This window comes from Aspergillus sclerotioniger (assembly GCF_003184525.1).
Source record: "Aspergillus sclerotioniger CBS 115572 chromosome Unknown BO94scaffold_11, whole genome shotgun sequence".
In the NCBI taxonomy this organism is placed as follows: Eukaryota; Fungi; Ascomycota; class Eurotiomycetes; order Eurotiales; family Aspergillaceae; genus Aspergillus; species Aspergillus sclerotioniger.
The window spans coordinates 232,511-245,918 of NW_020291001.1; the positions used below are offsets into that span (position 1 = coordinate 232,511).

General features: G+C 55.6%; 4 protein-coding genes across 4 annotated transcripts; 1 reads left to right on the forward strand and 3 right to left on the reverse strand.

Moving 5' to 3' along the window:
* Positions 1-1,339: 1,339 nt before the first annotated feature.
* BO94DRAFT_545418 (uncharacterized protein) lies at positions 1,340-5,430 on the forward strand (the record flags this gene model as incomplete). The annotated part of the gene is made up of 4 exons (XM_025613235.1): positions 1,340-1,607; positions 2,372-2,470; positions 2,622-3,674; positions 3,701-5,430. The coding sequence occupies 4 exons, from the start codon at positions 1,340-1,342 to the stop codon at positions 5,428-5,430; spliced, it is 3,150 nt and encodes a 1,049-aa protein (XP_025468334.1).
* Positions 5,431-5,897: 467 nt separating this feature from the next.
* On the reverse strand, positions 5,898-8,561 carry BO94DRAFT_623438 (putative C6 finger domain protein; the record flags this gene model as incomplete). The annotated part of the gene is made up of 3 exons (XM_025617154.1): positions 8,270-8,561; positions 8,088-8,202; positions 5,898-7,266 (listed from the first exon to the last, which is right to left on the reverse strand). Exons 1-3 carry the CDS (start codon positions 8,451-8,453, stop codon positions 5,898-5,900), a joined length of 1,668 nt encoding a protein of 555 aa, XP_025468335.1. The 5' UTR covers positions 8,454-8,561.
* Positions 8,562-8,986: 425 nt separating this feature from the next.
* Positions 8,987-9,785, reverse strand: BO94DRAFT_584687 (uncharacterized protein; the record flags this gene model as incomplete). Its single annotated transcript, XM_025615645.1, has 2 exons — positions 8,987-9,192; positions 9,248-9,785. The coding sequence occupies 2 exons, from the start codon at positions 9,783-9,785 to the stop codon at positions 8,987-8,989; spliced, it is 744 nt and encodes a 247-aa protein (XP_025468336.1).
* A 509-nt stretch (positions 9,786-10,294) lies between these two features.
* Positions 10,295-13,078, reverse strand: BO94DRAFT_534193 (F-box/WD repeat-containing protein). The gene is made up of 2 exons (XM_025611482.1): positions 12,261-13,078; positions 10,295-12,170 (listed from the first exon to the last, which is right to left on the reverse strand). The coding sequence occupies exons 1-2, from the start codon at positions 12,609-12,611 to the stop codon at positions 10,476-10,478; spliced, it is 2,046 nt and encodes a 681-aa protein (XP_025468337.1). The 5' UTR covers positions 12,612-13,078; the 3' UTR covers positions 10,295-10,475.
* Positions 13,079-13,408: the final 330 nt, after the last annotated feature.

The window sequence follows — 13,408 nt, forward strand, 5'->3', positions numbered from 1 at the left end:
GCAGGTCGCAGCAGGAGCCCTTCAGGTCGCACGGAGTAGTACATACTAGTAACCAGGAGTATCATTAGTAAGAGTGGTATACTTAGTCAGTAGAGTCCATGTCACCCTGATTGAGTCCTGAATGGTTCAGGTTCAGCATCCGAAAGTTTGTTCTTCCATCATCTCGGAGATCTCGCTCCTGCTGTGTCTCATGCTCCAGATTCATGAAGAAGGCCTGCGGGTGTGGGTGGGCAACAATTAGATTCTGCTGCTGGGTATCGACCCAGTGGAGGAACGCATGACACGTCGCCGGCTGCATGGCATGGATGCCAACGGGCAGCGATCGGGTGGAGGGGAAGGAACGGGACGCAGAGGCCAGCTGGAAGGATTGGGCAGAGGAGTTACAGAGTGGCCTGTATGGAATAATCAGGCGTCAAGAAATCCCAAGGATGGCGTAGCGTAACCTATCAAATCATGAGTTGGTTGTAGATATGTGTGAAAGTAAGAGTAAGTACTACGGAGTACTACTATGTAAGAGTAAGAGTAAGAGAAAGAAAAAAAAGCTCCACCCCGTTTTCCCCGCTTCCACGACGGCCCCATCCGGCCACTACGATTTGCAGCCTCCAGTCCACCTCGTCGCCTGCTAGTCCCTCGTTTGCATCGGCTTGATTGGCCTGGTGGGTTCCGATGTGTCCTCCAGGGAACTCTCTTGTCGTTTCCCTGGCTCCGTCCCTCACCGTTTTTCCCTAGTAATTCTAGTTTTCCATTTCCATTTCCCCTGCCCTCGCTCGCTCTCCACTCTCCTCCCTCTCTCTCCCTCTCCCTCCTCCTCCTTTGTTTCTGCTGCTACGGTTGCTGCCTCCTGCGTCCTTCTTCTCTTCTCAGAGCTTTCTGAGCTGGCTTGGTTCGCTCCCTTCTCTCCCCCCATCATCATCATCATCATCATTATCATCATTATCATCATTATCATCATCGTCCGCATCGCCGGCTGAATTGATGATTCCACGTATCGACTCGTTCCCTTTCCCGCCTCCCGTCCATCTCGTTTAAACTCAACTTTTACCGCCATTTCGCGACCTGCTCAGTCCATCCGCGCCCGAGCCCAACCCAATCCTCCCCCCCACGACGTTCATGCTGCCAGCACCCCCCATCTCTCCCACATCACCCCTCCCTTGACGATGATGATGGATTTCCAGAAACACCATCCCCATCATCCATATCACCCACACCCGTCCCTGTTGGGCGTCGTGGCTCATGACCCTCGGGTTGCGCCCCCGCGCCGCCAACTCGCGCCTACGGGCCACCACATCCTCCATCACCGCGGATGTTCTACGACCCCTATCATCGACGCGAACCCGAGATGCCTAGATCCGGTGTCACGCCGACCTACAGCTATCCGACCCCCTCCTCGGCCCCTGCCTCCGTTCCCTCCGTCTCGTACGCCCATGAGAATACTTATGCATCATTTCGGACAGATAGCAATGGGTATCACATCGCATCGGCGAACCATGGCTCGCTGAAGGAGCAAAATCTTCCGGGGAGCAATCTGGACCATGATAGCCGCCAGGGCCCCAATCCTAACCCCAATTACCTCAACAAGCAGGATCGTCGAATGGTGTATCGTGAAGGTAGGCCACTTTCATTTCTTTTACTGACGCTATGATTTTCCTAAATTTGCCGGACTGCCTCTTCGCTCGTCTCTTCGGGGCTTCCGTGTTTTCTTGGTTTTCCTACGATGTTGCGGTGTGCCTGGGAGCGCCCCGGTGTGCCGGAGAGTCGGGCCGTGGTCGCGTCGCGATGACCGGTCGTCTCGGAGGGTGCCTAACGGAGCAAGTAAGACGGGAAAAGAAGGGGAAGATGTGTCCTGGATGGGGAGGATGCAAACCTCTGTGGGAGTCTGGCCATCTGCGCGGGCGCGATGGTCCGGCTGCAGCCTTTGTTTATCCGTACTACAATCCCACCGTCACTTCCGACGCTCAAGGAACCCAAACTTTGTGCCCGGCTCTGCGGGCCAATCAGGGGCGACGCACCAGCCGCGTCTGTGGCGCCTGATCGACTTCCAGCCCAGGCAGCCTCGGGAACGCTATGCCCGATGCACCCTAGTGCATGATGCCAGGGCATCGCTACCCAAGCGGGTCTAGCGCCGGACGAGCTCGTCCAGGCCCAGAGTCACGGGTTCAGCCCCAGTCGGAACTCGCTTTGCCTGTCGCGCGCCATTCTTTCTTCCTGCATCACCATCATCATCATCACCTGCTGTCTCCTCCCCATCTCCCTCTTCCCGTCCCCTCCCCCCGGGCTCTCTTCTTCCTTCCCCGTTTGACCGTCTTATCTACTTTTATTTTTCTCATCTATCCCTGCTACGTCTGTTCCTGATTATCGCTTTGCCACACAGCTCCCCTTTCCCCCTTTGCATGCGACATGAATCCTCCCCCGTCGCATGACCAAGGGCGTCGGAGGTCCTTGGGCAGCAGTGGCAGTCCCGCGTTTCCTGGTGAGTTCCAGGCGGTCCAACTGGCACAACCCCCCGGATCCTCGGTCTACCGCTCGCCACGCACAGGGCGCTTTATTTCTTTTGCGGCTTGGCTATCTCTGTTTACGGTGATCGGACATATTGGCTAACTCCGAGCCTCTCTTCTATCTAGGTGTTCAAGAACAACAACCCGCTGCGCCGCCGTTGGGGACGCGCCGCATGCCTCCACCCTCGCCACCACAACATTATCCATCAAGAAACCAACCGGGAAATGCTCCTTCTCTATCCACTCCCTTCTTGTCGCGTGAGCCTCCCAGCAACCCGGCTCATCACCGTCCAGGGAGCAGCATGTCGATATCGTCCATGCTTGGCTCGGACGCTGACCGACCAGGCCGGGATGTAGGCTCTTCGTCCATCTTCTCGCGTCTCCCAGTGTCTTCCGCCCCTTATGGGAACGCGCACCCCCCGTCGGCCCCCGGCGCTATGTCGCCGCCGACCGCGCCCGCGCGTCCGTCCCCGCTCGAATATCCGAGTTTCCGACGGTCCCAGACCCCCGAAAAGCCCTTTGCGAAGAACCAGCCGTCCCGCCCGTACCGATCCGGCTCCGGCGGTGTGCCCCAGACCATTGCCGACCAGGCCAAATTTGGGGGGCTGTCTCGCGTACCGCCATCGTCGCAGTATCCCGATAAGCCCAACTCAACCCACCCGTCTCCTCAAATTGCATCCGCCGAAGCCCCGTATAACGAACCCCGTCGCTTGAGCTTCAGCGGGCCTGTTCCTCGTCCCAGCAGTCAACCCCAACACCTAGAACCCCCTGCGCGCACCACTGGATACAGTCCATTGTCACGACCTGTCGCTGTTGCTGGTGTCGGGGATGGTCCATTTGCTGCCACGCATCAACGAGCTGCATCGTATATGGGACACGAACCCCAACACACCAGATACGGAGGTCTGTATGCGGATCGACACGCGGAGGAGCAGGCCCACCGCGACCGGGAAAGAGCGATCGCACACGAGGCTGAATCCAAGGCTGCGTCTCACCCCCCGTCCCGGTACGGCCCGCCTTATGGGGACCGGGAGACCGCCGCCCATCGGCCGCAGGGCGCATCTGCCTGGGACGTTGGCCGCTCGCAGCCACCGTCGCCGGAGACGAAGCGCTTCCCCGTTCCTGAGCCAGGCTCCGGGTTCGGATTTGGCGCCATTCAAAGCTACACCAAGTCTTTGGGTTCTCAGCTGGGAGGCTCGCGACAGCCGTCACTCTCCGTTCATCCCCCCCGAGCCAGCCACCCCCTCCCTCGCACGACCAGCCGCCGTACCTGAGCAAGCTTCAGACCGAAACCCGCGGCTTCCCGGCGACGTCATCGTCCGTTGGCCCACCATCGTTGATTCACTCGGCGTCGTCGGACGACCAACGACGCAAAGGAAGTGACGAACTTTTGGCGCATCGGAACCTACTCGGAGTTGGGTTGGACTCCAAACGCGGGGGACGCGCGTCACCACTCCCCCAGGCTGTGCAAGGTGCCCAGGCTCAGATCCTCGGTCCTGCAGGCGACTCGGGCATCAAGAACGAACTCGGTCGAGTGTTTTCTGGCATTGGAAGCGGTGTCGGTGGCGTCACTGCTACCGCCGGTGGGAGTGGCCCGTCAACCCCTATGGCCCCCAGCCCTTTCAAGCGTGACAGTGCGCCGGGCCGGTCTGCCAACGGGGAGACAACCGTGGACGACATCAGAATTTCTCGCCCGACCTCGGCCAATGGGAAGCGACAGAGAAAGTCGCGCGACGAAGATAGTCGAGCGGAGAGTGAGGCAGCTTCCCTGGGAGCCGCCCGCGGCCGGCGGAATCGCCATCTTCATCACCACCACCATCAGTATGTGTCTCCTGGTTACAATAGTCTTCATGCGTTCCATGCTGACGTTCCCAGCCACCACCATCACCGCCACAAACCTGAGGAAGAGGCTGCCGCTGCTGCTGCCGCCGCCGCCGCTCTTGGCTCCAGTCGTCCCCTATCTTCGGTGAATTTCTTCCATCGAACGGCCACTCCCGGAGAAGGCACCCCATCGGCCACGGGTTCAGCTCTCGGACATCATCACCACCATCATCATCATCACCACCACCATGCTCCCCGACCGGCCGCGGCTGGCGGTAGTGCTCCGGCTGTGACCCCGATGCGTGAGCCTCGCACGGTGGTTACTATCGAGCCGCTCCTAGCGACTGTGGCCCATCTCCCCCGACATCACCTTGGGTCAACGTTGTATGCGCCTCGGATCGGAGTCCCCACGGAGAAGGCCACTCTTGAGAGTGCCAAATTCGGATACACAACGACCCCTCTACCCCTACCTCGCTTCGAAGGCAAGGAGAACTGCACGTTCACCATCCGTGTTCCCCGGTTCCGCATCGACACGGGCCATCGCGAGGAAATCTGCGCTCGCCGCGCTCTCTGGGGCACGGGCGTGTACACAGATGACTCGGATCCAGTGGCCGCGGCGATCCACTCAGGGTTTATCCGCGGCGCGTGGGGCGAGGACGTGGATGTGGATCTGCTGGACTTGGAGATTAAGGACGCGTACCAGCACGCCCCCAAGACCGCCCAGGATGTCGGTGCCGAGGATGGCGAGCGACCCCGAGTTCCTCCGATACCCCCGACCGACAAGGACCTGCACATTACACTACTGATCCTGCCCCGTCTGGAACACTACGATTCCAGCGTACTATTTGGGCTGAAGTCGCGGGCGTGGGAAGGATCACACGACGGGATGAGCTTCAAAGTGCAGCGCGTCGAGTGGGTGGACGAAGGAGTCGGACGCGGCGAGGAGCGCAGCGGTGAGGCGCGACGCAAGCGCCTGCGCAATCTGATGCAGACTGGACGGATCTGCACTGGACCGGGGGTGGTCAAGTTGGAGCAACTGCGGAACGGGGTGCAAATCCCGCGTCGCAAGCAGCTGGAAAGCCAGGAGCAGCCGTCGCCGATGCCGGTGTCGTGATGCAGAAGCCACGGGCGGGGTCATTTGATGTAGATGTTGATATATTTCGGGTGGGGTGGATTTGCATGTTATGATTGCCGCTGGAGGCGTTGTGGGATTTCGTTTGTTACGTATTAGCGTGGCGTGGTGCAAACTGATACTTGTTTAATCTAGGATATTGTTATTGAGTAGTAGTACATACAGTTGTATACCTTCACCATTCTATATTGTCAACTGAATTGAACCTGACTGGAGGGATTGTTGTAGAAGGATTGATATTCTGCTGTATGATTCCACTGTCCTAATTCAGGGGTAGAAAAAAGCACTTGCTCTTGTCTTGCAAAGCCCATCTCATCCATCCCATCCCATCTCATTCCTCGTTCGTTCCGCTGCCTCCACTCCATCCCGAATAAATTCTCAATCACCATTTCCCCTCAACCCTAATCCCCCCCCTTCCTATCTTCTCCTCCTTTTCCCCTCCCCATATCTCATATCCAAATTCCAACAAAATCCCCTCCTATACTTACCCCCCCACAAACCTCCTCCTCCACAAGGCATTCCCCCACCCCACCACCAAAAGCTCCACGTCGGCCCTCCCTCCCCCCATCGACCCCATCATCCCGTTCATTCCTTTTAACCACCTCCTCCACCCTCCCCCCCAACACCCGCATCAACACCTCACACCGCTCACACAACAACAGCCCACACCCCTTCGCCTCCACGGACTTCCGATCCACCACTTTCTCCAAATAGATTGTTTCCGTTTGGGGCGCCCCGCAGCCGAAGATTGCCGGATTGGGGCAGAGCGAACACCAGGGATTGGTCATTCGGGGTGGAGTGGTGGTTAGGGTTGTGTAGGCGGCGGCGAAGTCGAAGGTCGTGGGGGAGAAGTTCTTGATGGGGAGGATGGGGGTGTGCTTGGTGGGACAGCGGAGGATGTGGAGGCGGGTGAGGGAGCAGGTTGGGCAGATTCGGGTTAGTGGGGGGGGATTGGGAGGGGAGAGGGGGATGTAGGTGCCCCGGGTGAGGTCCAGGACTTCGATGGTTTGGGGGGGTCCGGTGCCGAGGAGGCCGTAGGTGAAGTTGGTGCAGAAGTGGCAGGGGAGGGAGAGGGGGTTTGTGAGGAAGGTTATGGGGTGGGTGAGGGAGGTGTGGATTGTGCGGGTGGTTGGTGGTGAGGTTGTTGAGGGGATGGGAATGGGGATGGGGGGTTGTGGGATGGTTTCAGGTGGGAGGGGAGATGGTTCTTTGGCTGTAGTGGTGGTGATGGGGTCCGGTGCTGGGTTAGCATCGCCGGGCTTGAGGACATTGTCCTGCTTGGATGAGTTGGTCTCATCATGCTGTGTATTGATTTGGAAGGGTGGATGTGTCTCGGGTGGAATGGAATCGCAAGGCACGAAGTTGACGACGCATTGTTCACAGGGGAATGCGTCTGGATTCTCCACCAGAGAGCAAACGGCACCTGCGTCCTGGCATGGCTTGCATGGCTGTGGTTTTGACTCTTCTGGTTTAGGGCTGTGCTTGTGGTCTGTCGTGTCTGGTGCTGTGTCTGAGGCATCGGGCATGTCGATGTCATCTTGGTATATCGGCAGCGATGCCAGAAATTCCTTGTCGGCTTGCATGGTGACTATCAGACTGGGGCGTTGCTTGGGTCGTTTAGATGACCGCTTTTGTCTCAGTAGTGCGCGTTCGATCTTGGGATCGTAGTCGTCGGTGCAATCCTCGTCGAGCCAGGAGGTGAGCACGGCGGTGGTGGAGGGGCGCTTTCGAAGGGAGTAGCGACGACGGTCTGGAGGTGTGCTGCTCGGGGGGGGGTTGGGGGTTTGAGGAAGAGGCGCTTGGCTTGCTCGAGGGTTTCTGGAGTGTATTCCATGGAGTGATCATGGCAGCGTGCCAGGCAGGAGGGAGATGAGGTGAATGGGTTGTGGAGAAAGGATGTAGAGGTGGACTGTTATATAGGTGGAGGGCTAGAGGAGAGGATGGCATCCAGTGATGCATCGAAGATGAAGTTGGCTAGAGTCTGAGTCTGCTCGGAGATGCAGTGTGGTCGATACAGTGAGGTGAGGGATGCGAGCTTGGAGGTGGTACCTGAACTTACAATTGGATATCTGGATGAGATGGAGCAAAGGAAGCTGTCGAGAACAACAGGTCAGACATCAGTTGCAATAACAGTGGCTCTTGTGCCTCAAACATCCCGTAGCAGGGTGCATTGGATGCCGATTGAGTGAGAAGTGAGGCCATCCCGAACCCTTGCAGCCTGATGTAGGATGATGTGATGAGAAGAGGTAAGCAAACTGATCATAATGCATCCCTCACTCCATCGGCATACAGAGCGACAACCAAATCAACTGACTTTACCTCCTACAAGCATACTCTACTTGTGTTGAACATATCACATCAGCAACAGAATCCCATTGAACCACCAAGCAACTATCTAAATGGGACAACTCCCTGACACAAACACAACATATAACAAAGTCATGACTCATAATCATCACACATATCCACCCCCTCTCAAGAGCAAATCCATTCCTCCCAATTCCGTAAACATCTCACATTTCACATCTGTATCATCCCAATCTAACCCACCGGACCATGTCCTGGCACCGACCAGCTTAACAACATCAGCATCCATTTCCTCAACCCCCAAAACAAAAGACCAGGAAGGGGGTGCATACCTAGTAAGAATCCACCCTCCAACGCCCAACATCACCAAAAACGCCACAAAAACAAACGTCAGGAAGACCTTGGCCCAGAAGCCCGCTCGGGAGGGTTTGCTTGGGCTTCCTGCTTCTGGTAGGTACGAGATAAGTCTGTGTACTCTATGCCAAATGAGATAAAGGGGTGCAGGGAGACTCACGGAGTGTGGTCGCTACACAAGGGATATTAGTACCCGGCCATGCGATCTCCGATGGCTGGGTGGTGGAGGTGGTGTAGCTGTTGTACCTGGGAAGAAGGTATTCTTGGCTTGTGGATGTGAAGTTGGGGTCGGTGGGTTTGGTGGTGAAGGGGTTTTTGAATGGAGGGTGCATGGTGGATGTCATCCTGAAGCCATACTGGGTGGCTGAGTCGATCTCGCTACCGGTACATTAGTTTAGCGAGTCCGAGTTACTTGTACTGCTGCTAGTTATGCTATTATTACAGCATGGAGGGGTCAAGCATGTTGGGTTTTGACGGGTGCTGCATACTTATAAATAGTGGGTACTATATTAGAGGTAACAGATAAGATGGCGATAAGTAAGTCTGATAGTATATCCACCAATGCATTAGAGAAGCTTTCATGAGTTTCAGGTATGAAGCTGGATTAGAGAAAAGCCTCTATAACCTTAAGAGTCTACGATCAGAGACACTGATTTGGTCAAACGGGATTGATTGACTCGTAGCAAAAGTGACTACTAGATGTAGCTGCTGCAGAGGACATACAAAATAACTCAGCACAGACTTATTCCTCTGATCAGCTGGTAGATAGTTCATCAATACCAGTCAGCTCAAGATCCTGGTACATACTGGTGTGGCACCCCCAATACAAATCCGCAATACAAATAAACCCCGGACGTGCTTCACATGCATCAACTCCTTAATGAGCCTTGCAAGACCTCCATGTCCCAAAGTGCATCATCATCCAGAACATCGCGACCGCTATCCAGAGCAGCACTTCCTTATTGGATGCCTTTCCCCTTTCAATCAGCCTTCCCTTCACCCCGGTTGCCTTACTCCTTTCGGTCATGGCCCTCATCATGACTGGATAGATTTTCACCTTGAATAAACTGGAGAGATTCCTCACTGTGTATTGGTCAGACTTCAATCTCCTATCATGTAGTAGGAAACTGTTTCTCACCTTTCGGAACATTCTCCCCAGGAGGAACAGGAATCCGACTGTGGGCCTTCTCAGGCACGGCAGGGGGATCGTCGATGGTGATGACGAGTTCTTTATTGGCAGAAGCCGTCATGCTGTTTCTGTGGACCTTGTCGTCGCTGATGTCTTGTTCGCTGGTGTTGGTGGCTTCTCCTTCAGTAGGAGCCATGTCTCCGAGATGGGCCTTGTTGTCCTCGATGGCTTGTTCGTCGGTCTCTTCTTCGACGATGACGGGGAGCTTTCCGCTATCGGCAGCCATTCTTGATTCGATGGAAGATCGTTTATGAACGACGGGAGTGTTGCAACGCATCTCAGTGGCGGAGATGATCGGTTTGCCAAACCTAGTGATGAATTTCATTTCGGTAGAATCGGAAGTGGTTCTCTCAGTACGGGACTTCTCATCAATGGAGATAAAATGTTGTTCGGTGGTCGGACGGGGTAGTTCGAAAGGAAAGAAATCCTCGGGGGCTGGACACACGATAATCGATCTGAAAGCTTTGCGAGTATAGAAATCAGACATATTGATGTTGGACGATGGGTCGGTCAGTTGGTTCGTTTGTTCGTTCCACTGAGATAAGAAGATGAAAGTATGAAAAGATAAGAAGCTGAGAAGCTGAGATGATGAATGGGCTCTGCTGGGGGCACTTGGGTATATGGGGACGCAGAGTATCAGAGCAGGGCAGACGGCAGCTGGACGAGATTATATAGTCCCCCGCCATGTCTGTATACCTCATGGTGATTCATGTCCTATTAAAGGAAATGGGAGTCATTCTCGCCATAATCTTATCCTCTCCAGCGTCATCCAGGTCGACACCATAGCTAAAATGTGCTATATATGATCTCATATGCGGTGATGTGTAGTGGTATAGATTGGCGAGGTATACTTCTGCTGGGTGGAACCATGGTTGAGTAGAGTCGACTCACCAGCCGCTGACTCACGGAACGATAGAGGCTTATAGTTACCAGAAGAAAGCCGAGGGGGAAGGTGACGTACAACTACCAATGCTGCAAAGAAAGGATATAAAGTTTGAGGCAAATTAGTATTCTGTTTTAAAGTACAGTTTTCAACTCACAACACCAGACAACCCATAATACCCGATCAACACCATGCCATTCATGACCCTCCCAGCCCAAAAGAAAACTCGCTATTAAAGGATATCCATCATGAGAAACACATTAAACAGGCCAGCAGTTTTAGAGCGAACCATTTCTAACTCTGGAAGCTGTACATGCGCACTTCGCAGTCCTCGCTTCCAGTAGCAAACCGACTGTCACCAAGCCCAATGCACGTCACAGGCCCGGAATGTCCCGTAAACGTCCGCTCACACTTTCCGGTCCGGGGATCCCAGATCTTGACCATCCGATCTTCGGCGCCAGACACAATACGGAGCGTATCTGCCCCCAGGGCCCAGACCCCCTCCAGGTGGCCAAAGAATGTACGCAAGCATCGGCCGGTGCTAGTCTCCCACAGGCGGATCGTCGAGTCCAACGCACTGGTCACAATGTAGCGAGGGGGTGACGGGCGACCGGCCTCGAATGATGGACCGAAAGGCGAGTTTTGAGACATCACCGCGTTCGACTCCAGACCAAGTGTTGCCTGGAGAGAGGGAGGCTCGGTATCACCCGAAACCGTACTGAGGTTGTCATTCTCACACTCCACATCATGGTCTTCAAATTCAAACTCCCGGGGCAGAGGAATCACTTGTTGAACCTGTCCCACATGCCCATGGAACGTCCGGATGCAGGTCTTGGTCTCCAAATCCCAGAGCCGAGCGGTACAGTCGTCCGAGGCCGAAAACACTGTGCGAGAGGCCGTATCCACCCGGACAGCGTTGACCCAGTCAGTGTGGCCGCGCAAGAGACATGTCGACTTGTCCTCAAAGTTCCAGATCTTTACGGTCTTGTCAACCGACGCGGAAGCAAGAATGCTAGCGTCGAAATGCAGCCCGATCACACCACCACGGTGACCAGTATAAGTCGAGATACACTCGCCAGTGCGCCAGTTCCACACCTTCAGACTGCGATCCATACTGCCGCTAATCAACTTGGTGTCGTCAAACTGCAGGCAGCGGATTCCCGACTCGTGTCCCCGAAGAGTGCGGAGCTCTTGCCCCGTTTCGGTGTCCCAAATCTTGATCGTGGCATCATAGGATCCGGTGGCCAGGATATTGTCCTCAAACTGCAGACACATCACGCCATTGGTGTGACCCTTGAATGTTTGGATGGAGCAGCGGCCATACTTCCAGTTCGTGCCCACTTTGAAACGATCTTTGTATACCTCTTTCCAAGGTCTGTACCGGGTTTTAAAATAATCCTCGCTGGCATCCGAGCGCCAACCTAGTGACTGACACTGGCGCTTGATCATGGTAGTTTCCTCGTCGCTTGGCTCAGGCTTCCGCTTGGCGCCGGTCGAGCTCTCGATCGCGGGCGACGCACCCTCGGTGAGCGCAGGAGTCGGGCTCGGTGACGGTCCTTTCATGTCCCATGTTGAGGCGCGTAGTTCGATCTCGCGCTTGGATTCGCGTAACCTCTTACGGTCTAGAAGAGGAAGGCCCCAGCCACATTTCTTGCACTTGCGGTGAATGTGCTGCTCACACATCCGATGCCAAACCACATCATCATCCGCCAAAGCCCGCCAACGTCGCGAAACCTGCGCGGCTTTGCAAAGCGAGGTGGTGTCCAGGTAGCAAAGAATTTTGAATGAGATCTCTGGGGGAAGGGCGGCAATGAAATCAATTCGGATCAGGTCGCGAACAGTGGTAGAGATGAACGAGAGCTGAGGGAAGCAGCATTGGGCCATGATCCCCTGAAGTATGAGTTTTCGGTGCTTCGCTGGAGCGGCGGAGAAGAGCGACCAGACATGCGCAATGCCCTGCTGGTCGCTCTGAGGGAGCGATTCCAACTCCTGTGGAAAGCCCGTTAGTCCCCGACAAATAGTGGCACCCAGGGTCTGCCTGGCATTATCCATGAGAAGGCCACTCCAAGAGGTACCTACCCGCTGCAATTTGTCCATGGAAGGTTCGTCGGCCTGCCGTCGACACTTGCGGTCTGGCCTATGTCGATAGCAATAGCGGGAATTGGCGCTGCTCAGTTCGGCAGGATCTCGATTTTGCGATCCCAAGGGGGCGTATTGGTCGGGGACGTGTTTGGCGAGGAAAGGGGCGACACTTTTGCCCACCAGCTTCGCCGAAGTTGCTGTTACGTTGCTGTGGCTGTGGGGCTGCAGTTGACTATGCGCGGCATCGGCATCGATCTCCTCCACGGCCTCGGCTGAACCACCAAAGATCGACGTAAAGGACGGGGATGCGGACACTGCCATATCCTCCTTGGCCTGTGTGCTTTCCATCGCGCTGAATGAAGAATTGGTTGAGTTCAACACGCGGCGGCAGGCCGAAGTTGTGCCTTGGTACCGCAGCGCCCGCTACTCGCCCGCTAGCGTGGCCTCGGCTACCCTCAGGCGAAGCAGTTGGTGACGACAGGACAAGCCTGGTTGGCTTCGGGCAATTCTTTCAAAATCTGTAGGCTGGTCGCAGAGATGCGGAGGATATGATGATGAAATAGTTGTCTCGTGAGGACCCTTGGGAGGAGGGGAAGGAGGGTTGAGTAGGTTGGCCAAAGAGAGGGGCGGAGGACGGGGAGACGGATAGCGGGAGACGGTCGCAACTAAAAGGCACTTCGTAGATCGTGAATGATAGTAGGTAGGTAGGTGAAGGAACAATTTAAAACAATCGGAGCTTGATGCTGGGCCAGCCAAAATTCAAGATCCGCGCCAGGGCGAGACGGCGTATATGTATGCTCCGCAATGAAGAAAACAAAAAAAGAGATAGTCGAGAGGCAAAGTGATCACGCAAAGGCAGTAAACCGTCTCGTGCTACGGCGCCCATTGGGTCGCGTCACGTGTGAGCGATGGCGCCATCGGAAGCCGCCTTCGCAACATTCACATTCCCCGGGCACTACTCCGTACTCCCAGCGATCATCACCACCACCACCGCGAACTATTGCCGTCTGTCGCCATCGCCGGGACCGATTGCGGATCCCCCGACTCTGACTCAGTCACTCAAGGCACCTCTTCTCCAGAAGATTGTCGCTTGGCTCTCAGTAGTCTGCCTGGGGTCGAGCTGCACCTCGAACCGACCCTCAATG

Bases quoted from the DNA above. Each gene is read 5' to 3' on its own strand.
- BO94DRAFT_534193 (XM_025611482.1), bottom strand. From the start codon at position 12,611: ATGGAAAGCACACAGGCCAAGGAGGATATGGCAGTGTCCGCATCCCCG. The intron at 12,171-12,260 runs GTAGGTACCTCT...GGCTTTCCACAG, and splicing joins CCATGGACAAATTGCAGCGG to GAGTTGGAATCGCTCCCTCA.